This window comes from Ostrea edulis, chromosome 2, assembly GCF_947568905.1.
Source record: "Ostrea edulis chromosome 2, xbOstEdul1.1, whole genome shotgun sequence".
NCBI lineage: Eukaryota > Metazoa > Mollusca > Bivalvia > Ostreida > Ostreidae > Ostrea > Ostrea edulis.
The window spans coordinates 55,452,894-55,479,211 of NC_079165.1; the positions used below are offsets into that span (position 1 = coordinate 55,452,894).

General features: G+C 34.0%; 1 protein-coding gene across 15 annotated transcripts in view; it reads left to right on the top strand.

The window, feature by feature from the left end:
- Positions 1–26,318, top strand: part of LOC125678112 (uncharacterized) — an 83,197-nt gene that overhangs the window by 15,489 nt on the left and 41,390 nt on the right. For 6 of the 15 annotated variants that reach the window (XM_048916258.2, XM_048916257.2, XM_048916260.2 and 3 more), the window contains exons 1-2: positions 3,420–3,574; positions 12,913–13,032. In XM_048916258.2, coding sequence (XP_048772215.2) covers positions 3,468–3,574; positions 12,913–13,032 — 227 coding nt within the window. In that variant the 5' untranslated portion in view covers positions 3,420–3,467. Of the gene's footprint in view, positions 1–3,311; positions 3,575–12,912; positions 13,033–26,318 lie in introns of those variants that run through there. The other 9 variants (XM_056154477.1, XM_048916254.2, XM_056154481.1 and 6 more) reach the window with 3 other exon arrangements.

The window sequence follows — 26,318 nt, forward strand, 5'->3', positions numbered from 1 at the left end:
TTAACTTCAGTACATGTTGGACCTGTATTTTCAGAATTTTCATTATTGTTTGGTGAGCTGATCAACAAAGTCAAGAGTGTTTTGTATGAGATTTATGATAGCAAGTCAGATTTGAATTCACAAGGTCAACCGTAAGCCGCACTTGTACTCAAATGTGGTTAGCACAATTCATCGGCATATTTTATATATATATTAATTGTTATCGAGGTCAATATGATGCTTTGAGCTTTTACTTCAGGGGTAGCAAAAGCATTGTGGATTATACAATTGAATAATCTAAAACTTCGAAATTGGCTACTAGCTAGAGCTTACGAATGATAACGGATACGACACAAGATCCGGGTTATAATAGGTCCTCAGTAACCCCTTGCTTGTCGTAAGAGGCGACTAAATGGGTCGGTCCTTCGGATGAGACCGCAAAAACCGAGGTCCCGTGTCACAGCATGTGTGGCACGATAGAGATCCCTCCCTGCTCAAAGGCCGTAAGCGCTGAGCATAGGCCTAAATTTTGCAGCCCATCACTGGCAGTGGTGACGTCTCCATATGAGTGAAAGATTCTCGAGAGGGATGTTAAACAATATTTAATCAATCATCCTAGTTAAAAGTGATAAGAGACACACGTTTTCATCCCCTCACAATTTATTGGGAGTGGGGATATAGTAATGGGACCATTTGTGTGTGTGGGGGGGGGGGGGTAATTTATCTAACTGCATGCGGAGCTTGTAGACACTCTTTTTTGCTCGGATTGATTTGATACTTCACATGCAGCTTTGTTATTAACAGAGATTTTTAAGAACCCTATTGATTTTGGGGTCCAAAGGTCAAGGTCACTATGGGACTTCATAGATAAAGGTTATAGACACTCTATTATAGACCACTTTTTTTGCTATCAAGAAAAGAACTCTATTGATTTGGGGGTCCAAAGGTCAAGGTCACTATGGAACTTTGTGGAAAAAATCTTGCATTTACTGATTGCAGGGGATGCCCAGCTTTAAGGACTTGCTGTTTATCATATGATGAAATAATTTAAAGGATTGAAACCAGAACATACAGAAGTAGAACTTAATTACCAAACAAAACCTGATCAATCATCTTTAGATTGGGTTCAGTGTTACTATGATTCAGCAGTTGTTAGAAGTCACCCTTTCTTTACATTCATATCTTGTGCAAGATAGTTGAAAGTGAGTATAGGGATGCTAGTTTTCATTGAGTGACCAAAAAATGATAATCACAAACTCCCCCATTAAGGATCGACATATTTAATTTGTATAGAGACCTGTCCCAGATGACGGTTAGCATATTGTGAGTCCGCAATTCTCATGTGGGCAAATAACACTAAAGAAGTAGTACAGACTGAAGATTGAACACTTTCACGTATTAATATGAATATTGTTTTAAGATATAAAACAATTTAAAAAGCCAGAAAATAGAGAAACTCAATATCAAATCAATGCCAAAATTTTTTAAACTTTCACTCTCCTTCACTTAGGAATATATAGGCATCAATGAGCAACTCAAGAGAGCAAAAAAAATTATCAAGAATTGAATTCAATTTTAAGAAAGAACAGTATGGTGCCATAGAAGCATTTCTGGAAAGACAAGACATATTATATGCCTTCTCTCCACTGGTTTTGGAAAAGCTTTATATTTCACCAGATGCCTGATCAAACAATAGTGACTTTCTAGTAGATTTTTTTTAAATATCTTTATATTCTTGTACATGCAAATAAAGCAGCCAAATCTGTGTCTATATGTCCGTATTAATGTACTTATACACTGCATAGTAACGCATCATGCCTATATATACTGAAACTTAGGCCTGTTGTTAAATTTGTAGTTCCTAGGAATTTCCTATCCCATAATCCCCAGAAGAGTTTAGTTTGTGTGGAAATGAACTTTGTATAATCAATCATATAAATTTTGAAATTCACAATTTATTTTAGGTCCCTTAATTATTGGAGAAATCAAATGTTTTATTCTTCTTATACATGTTATAAGGCACATTCAGGTAAACTTATTTTTCCTAGGATGATGGATATGATCAATGGATTGAAAAGCACAGAATTATTATTATCTTATAATTAGATGATATTATTCAACAAATTGATGTCTATGGGAATCTGAAATGGAAGCATAATTAAGGTAATTTAATTGTATAATCAACAAAAACCTGAGTGATACAGGAAATGCCTCATGTTTCCTCTGTTTTTATACCTAGCGAGTGCCCCCCCCCCCCCCCCCCCCCCCCCCCCCCCCCCCCCCCCCCCCCCCCCCCCCCCCCCCCCCAAACAATTTAGACATTCATTTTTTCCTTATATTTGTTTAGGTTTTTAGGTCAGTGCTTTTATCAAATGATACAGTACTTTGAAACAGTAAAGGTCTATAACTAGCTGATAAAACATTGAATTTGGTAAATGCAAATGTTACTATTCAGTTCTGTGTCTTCAATAATTAGAGACACTGCAGGCTATAGCTAGCTATAATATTTCCTCAGAACACATCTACATAGTACATACCACTGTAAGTCAGCAGCATTGGATTTCTAATCAAATAGTAGAATTAAGGTAATTAACATAGAGCCTTCTGAAGTGATGCGATCTGACATTGGGTTTGCATTCAGTGTTTTATGCTAATGTGATTTTCTGTATTGATTTAGACAACATGTATTTAGTAGTGTAAGAATTGATATTTATTTGAAAGAAAATGGAAACTAATACTTAGCTATTCAATGTTGTAAATGAATACTTATAAGCAACAGACCTTGAAGAATATGCTAGATGTGGACATTTGATCAAACTTTTCATTGAGACAAATGTATTACAGGCAAATAAAATGCCAAAGCCTTCATCTCACCCTAAATGAGATGAAGAAGCTAGGCCGAACAGTAACAATGAAAAATGCCTGCCAGACATACTCGCTCATGTTAGGCTTAAGTGAATTTTAAGTGGTAGAACAGGGCACATCAAAACATGTTTGAAATGGGACAGTAGGATAGTTTGTATTGAATGTAGACCTAAGTTTAAATGACAGAAATTTAAGAATGTAATGGTGTTCTAAGTTATTCATAATTCATGTACAAGACATAATTGAGGATTGGATTTCACTTGTGAAACTTTTAAAATTTATATACTTTACTAAACTAATTATTAGAAATTTTGCATGGTATAGTGTAGCAGTAGTAAATGTCGTGGATGCTTGTTTAAATGTGACAAATTTTGTGTGGTTGGAGTCAAAGATATGATATTTATAATTTCACCACAAGATAAGCCTTGGGATTGCACCCCACCCACACTTGCATGCATCAACAAATCATTGAATCTTGAGTATAGCGAGGTATTACAGGTACATTTCACTTAAGTAACAGGCCATCATAGTAACTTTCTCATGCCCAGAAAAACACAAACAATCCCAAACACAAAACTTTAGTTCAGTAATAGTGCAGGTCTCTCTATCAACTGTGTCTTCCCATGAGGCTACTTCGGATTCAGTCGCAAAATCTTATTTGTGGTGGCCCAATGCATCGAATCGTGGTTAGGATGTTTACAAAGAAAAAATCCAAATCATCCAGTGAAAGGTAAATTTTCAATGGAATCCTCTTTCTCTCAGCGAATTAGATTCTATAAGGCTTGGTGACTGACTGGTGATATATTTTGTTCTGATCATATGTTTTCTGTAATGGATAGATTTTCTTCAAAGGTCATATGTTTAGTATTGCAATAAGTTCTTCTCGAGTCAATGGTGCATTACACATTTTCATTTTTCATTCAGGATAGTAACATATTGTGTGAAGTAGTGCATAATATGATATAATGTTGATATTGCCAAAACATTCAGATGATCTTGCTATTGGAATTTTGTTAATGGAAAACCATTTAATTTTTAAGTGCAGAGGTATTGAGTGTTATGGAAAATTACGAAAATGTTAAATTATGAAGTTATGTTGAGTGGATAGAGATTGCTTTGAAATAGATAATACATATGTTGCATTATCGGTATTAGTAGAAATTTGCGTACTATTATGATTTTTATCCCAGTTGGTTTTGCTGTTAGTAACCTTATTATTTTCTAAAAACTTGTGAATTATTCTTTAGATTACTCAGCAAAAGTTTGTAGAATAGGAGATTAATTTTTGAGTTTTTCCATTCCATGGGTATTTTGTGTTTTAGAATCTACTTAAGTCACATGAAATTGGCAATTTTTTTTAGGTATGCTTACTTCCAGTCTAGCTAAGAATCAGACAGCTTTGTTCATTTATTTACTTACTGCATGGATAATGCCAAAATTGAGAGCTAGTGTTGTTGGTTTGTGGCAGAAGGATGTAATGCGGATAACTGGAAGAGGGTGAAATTATAGGCATGTAACATCATTTTTTTTAGAAGGGGGGGGGGTTAGACTGAGAAGAAAATATCTTCACAATATATTGTCTAAAATTCTTGCCAAGCAAATTAAACAAATAAAAACAAAAACCAACATGTTCTTTGAGACTGAGAAGAAAATATCTTCACAATATATTGTCTAAAATTCTTGCCAAGCAAATTAAACAAATAAAAACAAAAACCAACATGTTCTTTTGACCGATTTTCAAAATCTTGATACATGGGGGAAAGTTTTGTGATGACATTAAGACTCAATAAATGGGGTGGGTTTTTTTTCTCACAACCTTCAATTTCTCAATTTGTGTGTGTATGGGGGGAGGTGTTGTTGTTAGTAGAATATACCATCATATATATTGCCTCAAAGAACATTTTTTCTAAACTTGGATTTCTGAAATCATAGGATGGGGTGGGTACATGGAATTTATTCACAGCTTTGACCTTACATTCTTACCGTTTACTTCTACCATTAAAAAAGGGGGGAGTCACTCACTCAGCTCACCAAATATATCTGTATTTGCATATATAAATAACAGAAAATGGTGGTTGTTAAAAAAAAGGGGACCTGAGCCCTACATCCACCCCTAATATGGAAGTTCCGAGTTCCCCAAGAGTTATTTCCCTTTGTTCAACTCTTCCATAAATTATGATGTAAAATATGATGACAGTGGGTACATTTGCTAATTACTATCGTTGTATTATTTCTTAAAAGATGATATCTAGAGTTTCTGAGACCCGCCATTGATGATCCTATCTCAGGGAAAAGGCAACTTTAGTGAGTTTATGAGTATTGGATAACAAAACGGCTCAAACAAATATTGTTAATTGCCATCTTTCTTTGATGAAAGCGTCACTCATGTAGAAGAGGAAACGAATAATGATTCAATAGCCAATTTTATTATCTTATTCAAACAAATAATGCTTGATATGGCCAGAATATGCATACCAGTGATTGATATAAACAAAAGTTACGCTTTTATTACATTAATCGTACATAATCGTTATGTACAATGCCAGTCTACGATATAATGTATACATTGTGTACCCACCATACGTCATAAAATACGAAAGAGTTCTACAAAGGGAAATAACTTTTGGGTGACTCGGAACTTGCGTATTCCATGTGTCTTCGAAATATATCTATTGACAGATCTGTAATGCCAAAGTCGTCGTTCATTCCATTGACAATATTTGTAAAGATAAATCATGACATCATAACTTTCAATAGCTGGTATGACTTTCCGATTTATTGACCAGTTTTTCGTTTTGATCATTATGAACAATTCAATCATTTTATCATTTTTCCTTTTAATTACCGATCTGCAATTCAGAGATCAAAATTTTTGTATGTATAGACTAGCTACATCAACACTTTTAGAAAGGATCAATCGTAATTAATCTTTAACAAGCCTTTGTAGGTTACTTGACAGTAAAAGGCACAAGAAACACCCCTCAGTTGCAAATATTTTCTCAATTCAGTACTTGCATAGAATCAAAGTCCATTTTATTAGGCGATATACTTTTATTCCTGTTAACGACGATAAACCGGAAAGGACTATGCCTTAAAAAATGACGCAATAGTGACAAAAATACAGAATAAACATCGACATGGATGAACTCGAAAATCCCCTATCGACTCAAATTTTCATCAAAGTTATTGCTCTTCATTACTGGAATTTGTGAAGATAATGAAAATTTTTATTTTCAACATTTGCACTGCTTTATTGACCTTTCAAAACATTCCTTGGTAACCGATGGTCTGACACACAGACAAGGGATTACTGGGTATATTGTACACATAATTAGATCCCTATACATTTATTAAGAACACTTTATTATATTCTATCAACCTCACTATAGGGCACATTGTACCTAACTTACACATGAAAGAACGGGTATGAAGCAGGTATGAATTATAGAGTTATTACAGGGTCGTCTATAAGCAGAGCAAGTCAACACAAACCCTCTTTGAAGTCCCATGTAAGGTATTGTTTTTGTTTGAGGGACACCGCACAAAGTCTAAATGATCCCAAGTCAAGATAACATATTTCTGGCCCAAGGGAGAACACAGGGTGACTTCATCTTGTCATAAAAAGCTGTGATAACATGGAAAAGCTTGGTTGATAAGAAAGATAATGTACACTGGACTTGACATCTCTGTCTGTCGGAGAGTTATCTACCATCCCATCTACAGGACAGGAAGCACTGTATGAAATACACAAAATCAATATAGCCTACCACATAATGACAATGGCATGTATTTACTTTACTTCATTGATTTGCAAGTGAACAAAACTACATTATAATAAAAAATATTTTTACTGAAGCTGATTTAATATTTTCATTTTTGTATACATTAATATGTTTGCCTATGAATGTAAGAATTAGAAAAAAGCATCATGTGGAACAATAGCTGCCCTAGAACTTGGCTATTATGAGTCCTTTTGGTGGCTTTAACCATTCCATTCACCTTGACTTGACATCTTCATTTTTTTTAAATATGCTGCTGCACAACCTCTTGTAGTTGGACAGTACCAGTACCATCGATCATCAATCTCAGAAGGACAATTGCTTATCCTAACGTGTTTTAGCTAGTTTTGTATTTACCGTATGTATGGTCGTTTAAAATAGCTAGTCCAATGTTATTAATTTTGTTAAAATTTGCATATGAATTAACATGATTAAGGAGGCCGGCCGAAGTCTTAAATTATTTCTACCCTAGATATTTTGATGAAATTTCTTGTTTGAATTTTTACTACCATATCAATTATTTAAATTTAAGATAAAAAAAAAAAAAACACCTTCCGGATTTCATAGGGGTCATTTCAAAAGTTATCAATTTTTACATTGGATCCTATAGGAATTTGTTGGAAATGCACAATTTTTTCCAAATTTTTTCCCCCATATTTTTTGTATTTCTGCCCTAGAGATTTCTATTTTTTTCCCTCTTATATATGAAATTTATTGTGAAAAGTCACCATTTTTAATAGCAAATGGTAAAATTTTTAAAAATTGACAGTCAGTCAGGCTTTATCCACTAGGATTATATCAAAGTTAAATTTTTTAAATCATCAGCCCATCCCTCTAAATTTGGCATATTGTGGTATATATTCATGTAGAAGAATTAATTTGTAAAGAAATCCTGTTTAGATTGCTGATATGTTTCTTTTGATATTCTGTCAATAAATTCTTGATAAAATACGCACAACTGTCTCGATATGCAAGCGAGTCATATGTTTCTTTTTTTACTTCATGCATTGTTCACATATAAACAGGGAAAATTAAGAATTAAGTTATAATATTGCACCTGAATGACTGCATGAAAATAGAAAACTACACTAAGTCATGCACACTCAGCCACGTTAACTGATAGTGCAATTATTTTCTTAATGTTCATCTTAAGTTGTGTACACATGTAGATAAATAGGTACATGTAGATAGATATCAATATAGAGAATCAAGTTTCAACACCCTCAAGAGAGACAATTCTGTTCACCTACTTATTAAGGAGAAGTCAGCCTAAGACTAATGTACAATGCTACAATATTATAAGTCCAGATTCTAGATTTGAAAGTTATATTATACAAATGTTGGCAGGATGAAGTACTGTTAAATCTATGAATAATTACTTTTGCATGCACATTACCTGACATACTGGTCAGTGCATAAAAGGAATGATGGGAGTTAATTTTTTGGCTGTCCACAGAGACACCCCCCCCCCCCTAACTTTGGAATTTAGTTATCATCTCTGTGTCAATTTGCAACATCATTGCATGTTTTGTAAACTTAGGTGACCTATTGCAATTGGTCAGTGTCCGTCATGTGTTAACAATTTAATTCTATTGAATTCTTTTCAAATTTGGTTTGAAGCATCTTTGGAACAAGGGTGACATAAGTTGTAAATTCTAGTACTCAGCCTTCATCCCTGGGGTAGGGCAAAAAATTTCTTCTCTACAACTGAACATCTGTTAAGAAAAACTAGATATATACATAGCGATGTAGATCAGAAAGACGTCTATCAAAATTGAAAATTTCATGATCCCTTGGGTAGAAGTTCTGACTCCAGGGTGGGGCCAAACTTGGTATATAGTGTTTATGTGTGAAACATTTTAAAAACATCTTCTTTAATGCTATTCATACTCAATTAAAACTAAATGGATATTTGAAATGAGCAGGTAGCCCTTTACTAGAATTGTAAATTTGATAATCCCAGGGGTTCGGGGTTTTGGTATCAAAATGGTCAGTGATTAAATGCGTTAACAATTCAACATTTTCTTTATAACTACCATTCTAATCCTTTTCAAAGGTATGAGTTAGCATCTTTAGGATAGAGAAGACATGAATTGTAAATTATAGGACTCCTAGCTACATCCCTGGGGCCTAAGGGGTGGGGCAAAAATTTACCAATTTTCAAAAATCTTCTTTAGAACTCTACAACTGTACATCTGTTAGAAAAACTAAATGCATAGCAATGTAGATCACTAGCTGGAAGGCCTCTATCAATTGTAAATTTCATGATCTCTTGGGTAGAGGTTCAGCCTCCAGGTTGGGGCCAAACTTGACATATATATAGTGTATAAGATAAGATATTCTTTATTTCCTCCAAGGTAATGGAGAGTTATAAGTAAATTTCATGATCCCAGTGGGTAAGCCCAGGTTTTGGTTCTTGGGTGGGGCCAAAATTATTATAGTGATTATTTTCTTTATCATTTGGAAGACTTTTTTAGTTTACAGATACAGCTAGTATAAAAAGTAACTGCATATTTAGGAAAAGCAGAAAAAGATGTATCAAATTTGTGAATGGGTTGGACTATATGATGGGTCCAAATTAGTCACATTGTGTTAATGTTACATATATCGTGTAAAGTCTTTCATTAGCAAAGCCAAAAAAAAATGTATCAAATTTGTGAATTTCACAACCCCTTGGGATTTTGATTCCACATTAGTTATATTGATCGTGTTAATGTTACATATATTTTGTAAAGTCTTTCATCAGTATAGGCATTTTTGGGGCATTTAAGTTTTAAGAACACATCTTGTTTTACGATTGTATTTTAGCTGTTCTTGAATACTAGTATTAGAATTTAACTTAAATTATGCAAAACAGAATTTTTTTTTCTTAATTTCATGGCCCTTGGTACTATATTTATAGTGATAGTTTTAAGTAATGCTTAGGTGACCATTAAGGCCTGAGGGTATCTTGTTTGTATATATATTTGATAAGAGTTTTTTGTTTCATTTTACTCACAGAATATTGTAGTATTGATATCTTTCTTTAAATCTAACATAAAATTGGAGCACATGTACCCTTTACTGTTGAAAGATATTAGGAATATCTTTATGACAAAAGAGTATTATCTCTTATATGAAGAGAGATCTTTCTTATTTAAAGAGAAGTACAACTCTGATGCAATATAGATAATATCTTTTTGTTAAAACACTCTTTTAATAGAAAAGATTAATATCCTTTTAGTAAAAGATATGCCTAGTACTCTGATGTATTTGTAATAATATTTTTAGTAAATTTAAGCATTAGTAAAAATGTATGAATACTGCATGGCAAGATCAGTGGGGAGTTATTAGCATTGTTCAATTAGATTAATTATCACCTACAATGATGCTGGAATCTTTTTATTACATCTGTCTCAGAATCTGCTAATTACATGTACATACATTACCCAATGCGAACTTCTGCAGGGGAGGTCTCAGTATAAGACTGCCTATCAATATCTGTGCTCTCTTATTGAATAGCTCAGTCAAAATGTTTTGTGAAGAAGGAACTGATTAAAGATATATGCAATATCAAAAAAATGGGAAATAAGCCTGTTTCAGGGAAAGGATTGTTGCAACATTGCAGCTGCATGTCTACTGATCATGTAAAGGCATATCCTAGTGAAAAAATGTAAGTTTTATTTCAAAGTTTTTAATTATATCCTAATAGTTATTTTGAAGTACCTTATGTACATTGAAGTTTTATTCAAATGTTTTCTTTATTCTTTATTTTTTTAATTAAGGTAACTATAAACCAGAGGCTACAAATGGCCTGGAATATTTTACAATTTCATATGCAAAACTATGTTAGCTTTAAGGTGACTATATAGGGACACACACAAACACACACACACATAAAAGTATGTGATGATTAAATGTGATAAAAGAATCATTCATGATGTGCATGACCACATACAACAACTGGAGATATTTTATTTACAGAAAGACATTCAATTTTCATTGTATTTATATGTATAAACATGGGCTACTCCCTAGAAAGTCTGTGAATGGGGTTAAAATAAGGCCATACTGCTCATTAAGATATCAAACATTTTCACAATCATTATCTAGCTGGTAATCAAATTATTTTTGGAAAAAACAATGTAGCATTTAGAAATTACAATGTACCAAATACATGTAATTTACCCTTAGAGAGAAAAAACTGTTTTTGTATAACTGCATGTATTGTAATTTAAGGCACTGTGGAATATTGTTCATGGAGGTCACTGTTCATAGGTAACCAAAATTTTACTCAGGTTTGTGGGACATAATTTATGCTAACTCAGGTTAGTTGAAACTCATGGGAAATTTCACAGAAAATTGACACAATATTAAAAACGTTCTCTGTTGTGCAGGACTGATTTGATCATAATTGATTACACAATTATGATGTGACACTGCTTGTATTTTATGATGTGACACTGCTTGTATTTACAGTGTATATATAATTTGTAATAATTATTGAATTAAAGAATTTTTCCCCCAGATATAAACAACTCGATCAACAGTGACGATTCCTCAGTATTTCTTGAATCCTATCACTGCTTGATAGAGCACTGATTTCTGTTGATTTTCTATCTTTCTTGAATCCTTCACTGCTTGATAGAGCACTGATTTCTGTTGATTTTCTATCTAACAAGTCATGATAGAGAAGGAGATAAGCACTGAAATTGCCAATAAGTTATTATTGGTGGGGTTTTCTCTGAGAAAGCCTTTTGGGGGGAGGGGGGTGTAACCCCAGTGTTTATGTTTTGCTAATCCTGAGATAAAGTGTATTGGTGTTAATGGTTGTTAGATAGGGCTACCACCACAGAATCAGCTAAATTCTATTTTTGTCATGCGTAGAAATGATCTTACATTTTTTGTGTTACATACAGCCTCCCATATGACAGTCCTTGTTGCATGCATTGATTAACTCGCAAAAGGATTAGGAGACATTAATCAACTTATTGGAAAATGAAAGCTCCTAAAGAAGATTGGAAGTAAATGAAATGGAGCAGCAAAAAATCTTTTTTACAGGAAATTGATCAAAAATGATGGATGATACACAGCTAAATTCTAAGTGAACATTAATTCTATCATATTCCAAACCACAAAGATTCACACCGAGTTATACAGCTAAATTCTAAGTATCACCACAAAGATTCACACCGGGTTCCCAATTCAAATGCATGGTTAACATGTTGAAAAATATGTTAGAAGTAAAATTTAGAATTGTGTTTCTTCTTGGGTAGTATTAAATCTATATTTGTTTAATACAAATCTGTTGTCAGCTTGTTGATGCTGTAAATTTTTATTTCGATTCTGATTGTTAATATACTTTCGAACAGTATATATTGTTACTCATTTGTTCCACGAAGATATAAGGATGTAAGGGGGACATGGATTTTATACAAATATAGCAATCCATCAATTTTTTACAGTTTCAGAAGTGCAATATTGTAATTCATCAAATGAATGCAAATGATATATCATAACTGTTGTTTATTTCACACTACTTTTAGCTCCCCTGAATCGAAGTCTGTTAACTTTTCACATATTCGTAGAACACAGGTGCCATTTTAAAACAAACTTATGTGAATTCATTTTAAGTTTTCTTTTTTTATCCTTTAGGGCTAGGTTGAGAGCCACAATATAGGGTCAAAAGTTTTCATGGGAATAAAGATTGATAACAAAATCTTTTAAAAATCACAACAGCTACACAATGGCAGGGCCAAGGTGACTCGGGTGAGCGATGTGGCCTATGGGCCTCTTGTTATCAATATCATTTTTAAAAGTATTAAATTATTTATTTACATTTAATGTACTGATGATGCACAACAATGTGCAGACAAATTGAATAATGCGCTAATTGGAAATTTCTGTGTTGTCAGCACAATTGGTGTTTTGAAAAACTAAATAAAATAAATAACAACACTTGTATTTACTTTAGCTGTAATACTGTCATGTGAGTTTTTGAAAATATTGCAATGTCCAATTTTCTAGACCTATCTGTCAACAAGTTGTAACAGCCATAGAATAGTTGTGCTTACCTGGCTGCTTTCTTCAACTTGCATTGTGAATCATGTCATCATTCTTGTTTAGTTTAGCATTGGTCAGTGTGATTTTCATTTAGCACATTACACACAAGTTTTTGAAGGTTTCAATGCAAAATCATATTGGAATGTAAATGTTATCCATAAAGTATATTAGTACTGTAATGGAAGATACAGTATAATTTTTCATTATAACGTAATATTTAACAAAATCCTTGCTCCTGTATTTTCAGTCATGCCAGTCAGGTCTCCTCATGGATCCCCCCTCTAGAACACTGGGACCCGGGGACAGTAGGGCAGCCCTACGGATGGGAGTGTGCAATAGACAAACATGACAAGTCATACTACATCAAGTAAGTGCCACTGCTGTTTAATCTCCATGTTTTTCTTTTACAAGTCATTAGGACTTCTGTGAATTTAGCTAATTCATTGCATGTATACGTAATCAAGAGTTTCATTTTGCTAAAGTTTGCTTGACATGAAAGAAAGGTACATTGCAGGTCCTATTAAAAAATCCCACTTTCCCTTCCAATGTTACAATTTCAATTCCACTCCTGAAAGGAATCACCCTGGGAATGTCTGGGCTATGAAAACTTTGTAATGATGTCCATACTAGACAAAAAATTTATCATGACCTGAGAGTGTGTAATGACCCTAACTCAAGGTCATATGGACAAGGTCATTGTCACTAGGGAAAAGTTTAAAATGTTTGTACTACTTGGAAGCAACATTAGATGCTCTTACTTGACACTAAGGTTCAACTGATTTAATATGAGGGTGTGTTATGACCCTGAAAGAGTCTCAGGTAGTTGCATGAAGTCAAGTTCATGGGAGAAATCAATATCTGATGTTTTTATCTTTATAACAAATATGTTCATAACTTGACACAAAAAGCCTCTCTGAGTATGATTGATAAGATCCAAAGTAAGGGATGATATCACTCTGCTCATTCAAATGGAGTATATCCTTTTAGAATTATGACATCTATACAAAAAATTTCAGAAATTGTCATTTTCATGTTGGTGATTCTGCTTTGGAACATGCCAAAACATTGCATTGTTGAATTGATATTCACCTTAAGGGGGAATGCCCCTGTGGCATTTTGCCATCTGCTTGAGATTAATAATTTTTGGGAAGCATCTATTAGTTTTATTAATTATACCCCCCGCAACAAGTTGTGGGGGGGGGGGTATACTGGAATCGGGTTGTCCGTCTGTCTGTCCGCCCGTCCGTCCGTCTGTTGACGCAATGGTTTCCGGGCTCTAAAGCATGATCCTTTCCACCTACCGTCACCATATCATATATATGGACTACCCATGGGATGAAGATGTTCCCTATCAATTTTGGGGTCAAAAGGTCAAAGGTCAAGCGCTCTAGACATTGAAGTAGCAATATGGTTTCCGGGCTCTAAAAATGATATATAACTTTTTTTGGCTAATATAAGGATTTGTTATATTAATCTCAGCAAAAGTCAGTAATTGCTATGTGATAATGTCACCCTTTGAAGAAGAGGGGCATACATATTGTTTTGCATGTGTGAGTTGATCTGTAAAGATTTTGTTACCCAAACTCTTTTGTCCAATGATCATTAAATGATATAGGTGGGTTGGTCATGGCCAATAGATATGTTCTGTATGGACTTTCATGTTGAGAGGTCCAGGGTCATGGGGTAGTCTAGCATCAAACTTCTTATGTGGGTTGGTTTTGCCTTTCTACCATGCATATACAGTCATTGTCCAACTGCATGATAACTGAAGAATAGTAATAAAACTGTAGAGCACTTGTAATTCACAAGACCTTATTTTCACATGGATACGGTGATGTATTTATTATGTCTCTCCTCTTCCAGGGGAAGACAAAATGTTGTTTTTGTACTTTCTGTCAGGCTGTCTGTTACAAAATCCTGTATGGCTTATCGGATAGACTTGATGCTTTAATTGTACAATGCTTCTTTGCCATTTGTACGTAGATGTGCATATTGTCAGGATGTGAGAATCCAATTATTTTCCTAAAAGTTATAGTGGATCTAAAAGGGATGGAGGATGTAAAATAGCTTGTGAACACTTCTCCTATATGGTTTATCCGATAAACTTGAAACTTTGCAGAATGCTTGATTGCCATTTGCAGATGTGTATTTTGTCAGGACAGGAGGATCCAATTGTTATCCTTAAAGTTATAGTGGAACTGAGAGGGGTGGAGGAATTGTAAAATAGCTTGTGAACACTTCTCCTATATGGCTTATTGGATAGCCTTGAAATTCTGTACAATATACTTCATTATCATTTAATAATGTTCTGACCCAGGTATCTAACATTTTCCTACAATTTAAAGTGGATCAAAGTGGAGTGTTTTATAGTTGTATTTTTTCATGTACAAGGGTATGTTTACTTTCCTACAGGTACTTAAGCATAGCAATAATTGTTTTTGTACCATGTAAGTACATTAAGGGGAGGAGGGGTGTAGTTTGGAGCACTTTCAATCTTAACCCCAAAAAATTATGTTTCAAGAAAGTTTATTCCCAATAACTAAATTTTAGGTCACCTGAGTAAACTCAGGTGACCTATTGCAATTGCATGGTTGTCGTCCTTCCTCATATATCGTGCATTAACAATTGAACATTTTTAACTTCTTCTTGATAACTACCAGTCCAATTCTTTTCAAAGAAGTAGGTAATGGATTTGGCCAAATTCTGCCCGGCTTTTATGGAGGAAAATTATTTTGCGTTGCAGATATTTTCCTGTCAAATTTCTAAAAGAGTAACTCATAGTAACTCTCAAAAGCATATGGAAATCAACTTATCTATGCACATGCGTAATACATAATCAAATTAATAAGGGCTTTGAGCCTATTTGTGGTGTTTTCATGGTTTTTGTATAGATAAACCAGTGAAATTGAACACCTCTTTCCTCGTCGCCCGAAACAATTTTTATATGGTTTAAAAATTTACTACATAACTTACATTTCTTCTTAGTTTCATCCCGGGCGACGATGGAAGAGGGGTTAAAATATTAGTTGAAAGATGCTAACAAAATCGCCATCGTGACACAATTTGCGTTGATCGTGGCAGTTGTAGAGGAAACGAGAATCATTTGGGTAGTAAATATATTTTCAAATAATATATGGTCATTTATTTAAACAGTTTGACATTTATTAAAATCATCATAATAATAAAATTCCGGATAAATTTAACGAGGCCGAGTACAATTCGAATTTTCGCGTTCTGCGCAGATGTTGCTCATCGTTTCACTTTCATGAAGTCGTAAAAAGTTAACTCTAGATATTTTAACAAATACGATGTTTTTTAAATAAAAAACTAAAGGACTGTTGATTCATGTTCAAACATAGTAAATTCTAAAGATAATAAGAAAAATTTGTTTAAAAAGTGGTTTTACAACTTGAGAAGACCAGAGCAGACGTCAGACAATATCTCCCGGTGGTTTGAACACATGGGGATATTACAAAAAGAAATTCTTTATAGAAAAAAGTTTGACGTTGACAGCTATGTCCAAAGATAAAGTCAACTAGATCATTTATTTTAATATGTGTTATCATACGCATGTATATACATGTATATTTTCCCCTACATGTTCATATCTTATTTCCAAACGTCAAGGACCCTTGTGGGGCAGCATGAAAATACACACAAATGTATAAAAATAAAAAATAAGAAGTGATATGTACATGACACATGGTTTAAACACAATGTCAGTTATTTTAGATTGCATATATTGTTCAAAATAAATTTCCTAAGTGTATGCTCTGTTCTAGTTTACAAGGGAAAAAAATCCAAAATGGAAAAATAATAGCGATATCGAAGATAGTAAATTAATAGCTAATAAAATTCGACGCAAATCTAGAACACTTGTTTCTCATAAAAAAACCAACAAAGATTCTACACTATAGTATTAATGCTGACGTCACACTTTAACCTCACATTGGGTCATACTCAACATGCATTGTGACTCACTTTTTGTGTATTCATTTAAGCATCTCATTCTCACTAAAATAATTTATTTTCTATCAAAAGGTCAATGTAACTTTTATTATAATGCAATCCGTATTTTGAAATATTGTATACGTACGTTATTAAAATGATAAGGATTGCTGTTCTGATGAGAAAGAGGAGGGAGTGTTTTAACAGTTTTATTGTGCACCGTAGGCCTATGTTTCGTTGGTAGATCCTCTAATAAATATCCCATTCCTATATAATCAGACTATGGGTATAGTGCACACGTTTTCCAATTACAAATTCTGTAATTTATATATTTCAGATCACATCTATATTGTAAATGTTGTTGGGTAAAACAATACACTTCATAGAGATTTCGAGTATAGAGGTACATAATGGCAGTCCCCCCCCCCCCCCCCCCCCCCCCCCCCCCCCCCGAATAGTAAACTTAACGACCTGATGATTTTAATTATGTTCTCTGGCCTTGGTATGTATATTTTTCCATAGTTGAATTATGCATGGAGCCATTGGTAGGCCTAATGGTTAAACTTTTGATAGTATCATTTATAAAGTAGCGTTGTAGTTCTTCACGCATTAGATCGAAAAATATATTTGTAAAGTTTTGAGAATATAATCTTGTGATTCTTTTAACTTTTCTGAGATTTATAACTATTTCCTGATATTTCTTTATATTCTATATCAAACATGCATATAGCTATTTAATTTATTTTCCCGATCATATGGAAGTTAGTAATGTATTACAATTATCAAGTATCCCAGATTCAAAGAAACATCTAAATCACGCACACAAAATCATTATTACATGTAACGGGTATAACTATTTCAGACTATCAGAAGAAAATATGAGATATTCCCTAAGCAATTCCCCAGATTTATTTTCCATCATGATCCATACAAAATATATTTTAAAAGAGCATAAGTAAGTTCTTATGGAATGAGCAAATTGCAAACAAAATGATACGCGCTTTCATCCAACAAATTTGGCCTTAAATGTTGATGAATAATATAAGAAAAAAAGTTGGCTGAAAAGGAAATCAAACATTGAGATAGTCCCTTTGAACCGTATACATGTACACCATAATATTCTTGTTTTATCAGTCATTACAAAATTAAAGGTGTTTAAACATGAAATTATCTAATCAATGAAACAAATGACTTATTCATTAATATATAATTGTTGATATATGCAGAAGTTACAACTATATAATAAGTAGATTCTCAAATGAAAACTTTGAAACGTTCCCTAATCAATCTTCAGATTTCATTTTCTATCATGATACACACCCAATAGATTATTTTGATAGATTTGGTAAGTCCCTATGAATTGAGGAAGTTACAAACAAAATTATGGGATTTCTTCAAAATTTTGATTTGCCTAATAGTGTTTTATGAGAGCCAAAAATGTCACAGGGAGGAACTTTGAGATGGTCCCTTGGTCTTTCTAAATGGGGACATGTCAATTTTATTTCATTATATTGTCAAATATGTCTAAGACTTTCACATACATTGAAAAGATTGAAAACTCTAGGTCAAAAATATGAAAAATATGAAAAGTTCTTTATTTTCGGAGAAAATCCCATAAGGTCCCATAGTAAAGGTGCTGATATTTTGAGACGACCACTACACAATACTGTACGGGCAAAATCATTTTTTATTTTCTTAATAAAATGTCGAAAGTACAACTCATCAATGATACAAATTTAATAAAAATCTCTAGGGCAGAAATAACTGTATCCGGCCCCCTTAAGCCTATCTTACAGACCGGATGCCATTTTTGTTGTTATGGCTATAGTGTAAACAGATATAAATAGCACCAATTAACGATTCGTGAGAATTCATATTACATAATAGGTAAACTACATTTAAATAGTTTATATAATGATGGATGATTCTTTTAATAAACAATATATTCCTTGAAGATTCAAGCATTATTTTTTTACCATTCACATTCATTTGATATTAAACGGAAAACGACATGTGGTATATTTCATGTAACAGCAGACGACAACGTTCACCTAAGTACGTACGTACATCAGTGACGTATTTAGTGCGAGTGTAAAATTCTATATTTTTAAAAGACAACAATTTATTTGTCAAAAAGTATACGATGTTTATTCACGAATATAAAAACACACTATAATCTATAAATACATACAACGCATACAATATGTCATGAAAATCCGTGAGGTACAGAGTGGTGCAAAATTAATCTGATGTTTGAGCATTTTGGGGGGAGGGGGTCGGTTCAGCGTTCTACTATATCTGCAATGTTTACAAAAATATTTCGTTGTTTGGGGAACACAACTTCACTTTCATCTTTGAAAAAACAATACAAAACAAAAACAGTTTGTGTAGCTAAGATAGGGATTAATATACATTTCCTGCAAGGCACTTTTTACTTGCATGTTTCCTAGAAGAAATTAAAAATATGTTGCTCATTAAAATCATTTTTAAACGGTATAATTAAGGTGTCTGAAAGATAATTTGCTATACGTGTTACTCATATTACAATATGTATTTTTAATTTACAATGATTGAAATAGATTATAGGTCTACACATAGATCGTTTTTCAAAAAAAAAAAGAGGGGGGTGATTTCTCGAAAACATATTGACAAACACAAAAAATAGGGATTTTGGTATCATTGGAATGGGTTGAACAAATGTATCCAATGTATCACTTACAATTACATCTATCTTTCTCTACTGATATAAAATGCAGTCTGGGGGAGGGGGTTTACTCAAAGCAATACACAACATATAGATGGATCTATATACAAATACACAAATATAATATCAAGACTCGCAGTATTGAGCATTCCGTCAAAATTTTGTTTTTCTCCATTCAAGATAAATATATGATGTATGTATATTGATTGATTGAATATTGTTTAACGTCCCTCTCAAGAATATTTCACTCATGTGCGTCACCACTGACGGTGAAGGGCTGCAAAATTTAGGCCTATGTTCAGCGCTTACGGCCTTTGAACAGGGAGGGATCTTTATCGTGCCACAGCTGCTGTGGCACGGGACCTTGGTTTTTGTGGTCACATCCGAAGGACCGCCCCATTTAGTCGCCTCTTACGACAAGTAAGGGGTACTAAGGACCTATTCTAACCCGGATCCCCATGGGACATGATGTATGTATGTATATATTTGCATAATGAGAAAATGCAGTTTATATTTGAATGGTTTTATTTTTTCATCGGGGGGAGGTTAGCAAGTCTTAAGTTTTATTTCTCTTATATAAACTTTCGAATGATTTTTGTATTTTACAGCAACTTTTAAGAGGGTTTCTTTGGGCATTGGATACAATGACACTGAATTGTGTCAACCACGCAATTGTTGAGGTGTACAAGCTTCGTATCGCTCAGTTGTACAGTCCCGAACACATTGACGTTAAGGTCATGAAAAGCTGAAGATATCGAATAGTGATCAATTTGCATAATTTCTGTAAAGAATACAAAATGAAGAGTAGGGCACAGACCCCTGGACACACTCGAAGTGGCATCAGGTGCCTGTCTGAAAGACCCATAATTCTTACTTTTGACGAAGAGCACATGTAGGCATATCTCTACGTTCCAGGTTCGACGTGGCCATGGCATCAGCGGGGTTCGAACTCACTATATCTCCCGGTTATGGATCAGAATGCTCTACCACTGATCTCCGTAGCTGTTTCATAATTATTTCACTTTGAAGTTGTGTTTCTAGTTTCTCAGAAACACTGCGGTTTTTTCCTGAGTATACCTATGAAATGATATTTTGCTCCAAATACCATGCATATAATATTGAGAATATACATTTATGATGTTTTATCATCAAGGTTCATGGAATATTGCGTATACCAATTAAAAACAAATACCGATGAATTCCATTGTGTTCCGATTCGTGAAGAATTACATTGGTGATAACCCAAACTTCGCATAAAATTCAGTGATTTGAATTTTAGCCACCTTTAATGTCGTCATTTTTTCCCCGAATGCACACAAGGCTCTAACAAATATAAACATAATTTTTCTTAAAATCCGCCACAGTAAAGGAAGTTGGAGACAGAAATAAGAAATCGCTGTTACCGGTGTATAAATGTTTCTTTAGTTTGATGTTCGGACCATTATATTTCCGCACCAGAAAAGCTTCCCACCTGCAGTTTTTGCCTCTGCGCGGCATATTTGATGTGGTTTCAATTCCATTTAATACCCATTCAAATCAGTAAAAAAAAAACCAATAATTTCGCATTTATAAAATATCAATACTTCCATGTGTGATACAATTTTTATTTTCCTACTCATAACATCGCTTGGGGAGAACTCTCGTATATTACGTCAAAATAAACGTCAAAGTTGGTGATGTCGTCAGTTTGATATAGAGTTTTCCGTTGAATATATTACAGTTACTATGGTAGATAAAGAATAACAATGGTCATTTTCATAAATGGCACATTCTCAAATACCAGATTTAGTATTTTGGTGAATTTTCTTGACAGGGCAGATTTTGGCTAACACCGTACCTTGTTCTTTGGTATGAAGCATCTTTGAAACAAGGGAGACATGAATTGTAAATTTCAGGACTACTGCACCCCTGGGGCCCTAGGGGTGGGGCAAAAACTGCCCAAAATTGACCAATTTCCAAAATTGTTCCTCTCTACAACCGCACATGTTTAAGAAAAACTGAATGCATAGTGATGTAGAACAGGAAGGGCTATACCAAGATCGTAAATTTCCTGATCCCCAAGGTAGGGGTTCTGACCCCAGGGTGGGGCCAAACTTAGTATATAGTTTTTATGTACAAGTTTGCTGATACTGTATCAAATCTAAATGCATACTTAAGAATACCAGAAAGGGATGTACAAAAAATGGTGAATTTCACAACCCAGGGTTTTGACTCTAGGATGGTTCCAAATTAGTCGTATCTTTTAATGTTTTAATGTTAATACATCTATTATATTATGTAAAGCTTTTCATCAGTGTATGTACTTTTGAGGGCATTGAAGTTTTAAGAACACTTATTGTTTTATACTGTTGCTGAACATTAGAATTAATAGCTTAGATATTCAGAACAGGACATTTTTTCTAGATTTCATAGCCCTTGGGACTACTGATACTTTTTCACTGGGACTCTGTGGGCCTCTTGTTGCAAATGGCTTGTCTTGCAAAATTAAATGTGATATACAGTACTTCATGAGCAAGTTGGTCATGATTAGTAGCCATGCTTTCAAGCATGCATACATCAATTGTTTTCTGACCAATAAACTAGAGAACCTTTTGGCAGTCATCAAATTCATTGGCAGACTTGTCACAGCTAGTAGATGACCCCTATTAATTTTCAGATGGAAGGTTGAAAGGTCACAGGATTTCTACGAAGCATATGATATTTGTTGTGACCAATAAAGTCCATGGCCATTAAATTCGAAGGCAGGTTGGTCATGGCAAGGAGATGACTCCTATTGACTTTCTACCATACATATAAAATTGTCCACCCAACAACCAGAAAACTCTTTGCCTGATAGTCATCAATCTTCACAGACTAGTGAGACTGAGATCCGTCATTTCAGATCAAAATGGTCAATATATACATGTATAGTCAGCTGGCTTTCTAGCATGCATGCATGCAACAATTGTTGTCTTATTGATAGCTCAAGAACCTTTTACTTAATGATGATTATAAATGGATAATCATTTTCAGCTGGTCAAAAGGTCATCATGTGCTCTCAACATGGGAGAGGGGAGCAGAATATGTTTTATAAATATATTTCTTGTTTAATATAGATTTTGGTGCACCTGCCAGGTCATTAAGGATTTTGTTTATTGCACACTCAAAGGCCCTGGTCGAGCAGATGAAATTGTAACATATATAATTCAATGATTTACAAAGTCATATTAAAATTTTTCAAACAAGCATATTTATACCCCCCGAACGAAGTTCTGGGGGGTATATAGGAATCACTCTGTCTGTCTGTCTGTCTGTCTGTCTGTCTGTCTGTCTGTCCGTCTGTCTGTCCATCCGTCCGTCCGTCCGTCTGTCTGTCTGTGCAGATTCGTGTCCGGGCCATAACTTCTTTGTTCTTTGACTTAGGCATACCATATTTGGCATACAGGTAGATCACCATGAGACGATGTGTCAAGTACCTTCATGACCTCTATATGACCTTGACCCTTGACCTCAAGGTCAAAATTAAAGGTTTTTTACAATGGATTCGTGTCCGGGCCATAACTTCTTTGTTCTTTGACATAGGCATACCATATTTGACACATGAGTGTATCACCATGAGACGATGTGTCATGTACCTTCATGACCTCCATATGACCTTGACCTCAAGGTCAAAATTAAAGGTTTTTTACAATGGATTCGTGTCCGGGCCATAACTTCTTTGTTCTTTGACATAGGCATACCATATTTGACACATGAATGTATCACCATGAGACGATGTGTCATGTACCTTCATGACCTCCATATGACCTTGACCTCAAGGTCAAAATTAAAGGTTTTTACAATGGATTCGTGTACGGGCCATAACTTCTTTGTTCTTTGACATAGGCATACCATATTTGACACATGAGTGTATCACCATGAGACGATGTGTCATGTACCTTCATGACCTCCATATGACCTTGACCTCAAGGTCAAAAGTAAAGGTTTTTACAATGGATTCGTGTCCGGGCCATAACTTCTGTTCTTTGACATAGGCATACCATATTTGACACATGAGTGTATCACCATGAGACGATGTGTCAAGTACCTTCATGACCTCTATATGACCTTGATCCTTGACCTCAAGGTCAAAATTAAAGGTTTTTTACAATGGATTTGTGTCCGGGCCATAACTTCTTTGTTCTTTGACATAGGCATACCATATTTAACACATGAGTGTATCACCATGAGACGATGTGTCATGTACATTCATGACCTCTTTATGACCTTGACCTTTGATCTCAAGGTCAAAATTATAGGTTTATGCCATGGATTTGTGTTCGGACTATATCTTCCATTTTCTTCTACAAATGCATACCATATTTTTACACTCAGGAAAGAGGTAATTTATACCTATTAACAACACCCTTTGGGAGATTGGGGTAAGCGGGGGGTATTCTTAGTGAGCATTGCTCACAGTACATCTTGTTTCATTTTGCTTGTCCAATTTGACAAATCAGAATAAAAAGAAAAAGTTGATTCTTGCATGAGTTGTCAGACCTTGTTCAATGAAGTTATTATGCCCCCATAATTGGAGATTTAAGGGCATATAGTTTTTGGTCCACCTAGATGTTTGTCTGCAAAAACTTTAACCTTGGCCATAAATTTTGAATGCATGGTGATAGGGCTTTCATATTTCACATGTGTATTCCTGGTGACAATTAAGACCTTTCCTTTGGTACCAAAATTTTTGACCTTAGGGTTTGACCTACTTTTGAAAAACTTTAACCTTGGCCATCTCTTTTGATTGGTCAGTGATGGGGCTTTCATATTTCACATGATTGTGTATTCCTTGTGACAAGACCTTTCTTTGGGTACCAGAATTACTTTGCTGTTGTACATGGGCATCAGTATTTCACAAATGCATTTTGTTATTTCATGTTTGTAATGACAACTGTGAGATGTTATTTAATTCTAGGATTCAAGATATTGTAAAGCTGATGCTTTAAGTATTAACTTTCTGTGTTGTGTAAATGTTTACTTCAAGTATTAACTTTCTGTGTTGTGTAAATGTTTTTAATGAAAGAACCAAATTCCTTATACTGATCAAACTGTCAGTATAGAGCTGTGGTTTGGTGGTTATTAGAGCTGTATGTCCAGATTTAATGGAAAAATGGGGCCACAGACCTCTAACTTCATGTTTGATTAGTTTCTCTATGTGAATCAATGCAACTGCCCTAACTTATTCCAATCATATTTTGTCCACTATCGTACTGGTAATCCAACGATTTGGAGGGAAAAAGCAATACATTAAGATGTGGTTGAAGACTCTAAGGCAGCTGAAAAAATATCCAATATCCTGATGCAGTTGTCCTTGATAATCTTGAATGACAGTGATTAGACAATCTAGAGCCATATTCCATGGTAGATTAGGAATTTCATTTTAACTGCTTGACTCAAGGATTTCCATAAATGACATCTCCTATCTCATCCCAAAATTAAACATTGAGATCTGCCATTAATGACTGAATTTTCAACCATTCTTCAACACTCCTAACTTAAACTGCTATTTCCATGCAATGTAGTTTGTCAAAAACTGTGGTCTCTTTAGTCATTATACCCCCTGAAAAAAAATTTGAGGGGTGGGGGATATTAGAATCAGCAGATGTCCGTCAGTCCACAGGAGTCTGAAGTTTTATCAATTAAATTAAAATAAAAATACATTGCATTTTAATAGAATATGGTGGATAATTTTTTTCTGGATTGAATTTTTTTCTTCCAATTTTGATTTTAATATGATTTATAAAACTACTGACTCCCGCAGTCAGTTTGTATAGACATGATTTTGTCTGGACGTGTTCTGAAAGACTGGCACATGGATTTTTCAGAAATTTGTACACTCAATTTTATACACCATACAAAGATGTGCACCTTATTTTAATCACAACTGGACAATATTTAGGTCACCTGGGTCACAAACTTTTTTAATTTCTTGATAACTACTTTTCCAATTCTTTTCAAATTTAGTATGAAGCATTTTTGGAACAGGGGGAATATAAATTGTAAATTTCAGAACTCCTGCACCCCAGGGGCCTTAGAGGTAGGGCAAGAAACTGCTATAGTGATTATCATCTCTAAGATTAAAACTTCATCTTTAATTTTGCTGATAATGTATAAAAACTAAATGCATATTTATGAAAAGCAGAAAAGGGTGTACCAAAATTGTAAATTTTGCAACTCCACGGTTTTGACTCTATAGGATGTGTCCAAAATAGATCTATGTATTAATTGCCTATAAAGAAAACCTGATGGTTTAGGTATATGGATGTTAAATTACCTCAATATATAGATAAAGATTCAGAGTAATGTATTCAATATTCATTTTCAACATTTCTATACCTTTGGAGGTTGTGTGTTATATATTCAGAATGATGTAACACTCCTTGGAGGTCGAAAATTTAGGGTTGGGATGAGATTTCTGGAGAAACTGCACAGGAGACACAAGAAAACAAGAATAATTATCTCTGAAGATAATTATGTCCATGAAAATTGTTTAATTTGAAATATCTATCTTAATATAAAGTGACAACTGATTTTTTTTTTCTTTAAAAAAGCATTATAGCTGCAAAAATCAAGTTTGCTGAATTACCAAATGAATTGAACATCTTTATACATTACACAAAAATCACCACCTAAAATTTATACACTGATCCACTTTTAGTTATAAATTTTGACATAGATTTTGCATGTGTGTGTAGAAAAAATGTATGGAAGTAAAGAATTCTTTGTCAATGTGGAGAAATTTTCATTATTCTCACAATATTTGATCAAAAGTTGCACTTTTTTTACTCTGAGATTTATTTTTCTTTATTTTAGACATCTTTCAGTATTTTAAGCATGGTTCCGAATTTAAAAGATTTTACTATACCTAGTTGACAGCTATAATGCTTCTATTTTGAATTGTTAAGATTGTGCTTGTTCAATTTCACTTTATTTGCACTACCACAGGAATGAATATGATTAAGTCTGAAGTTGTTTGCTGT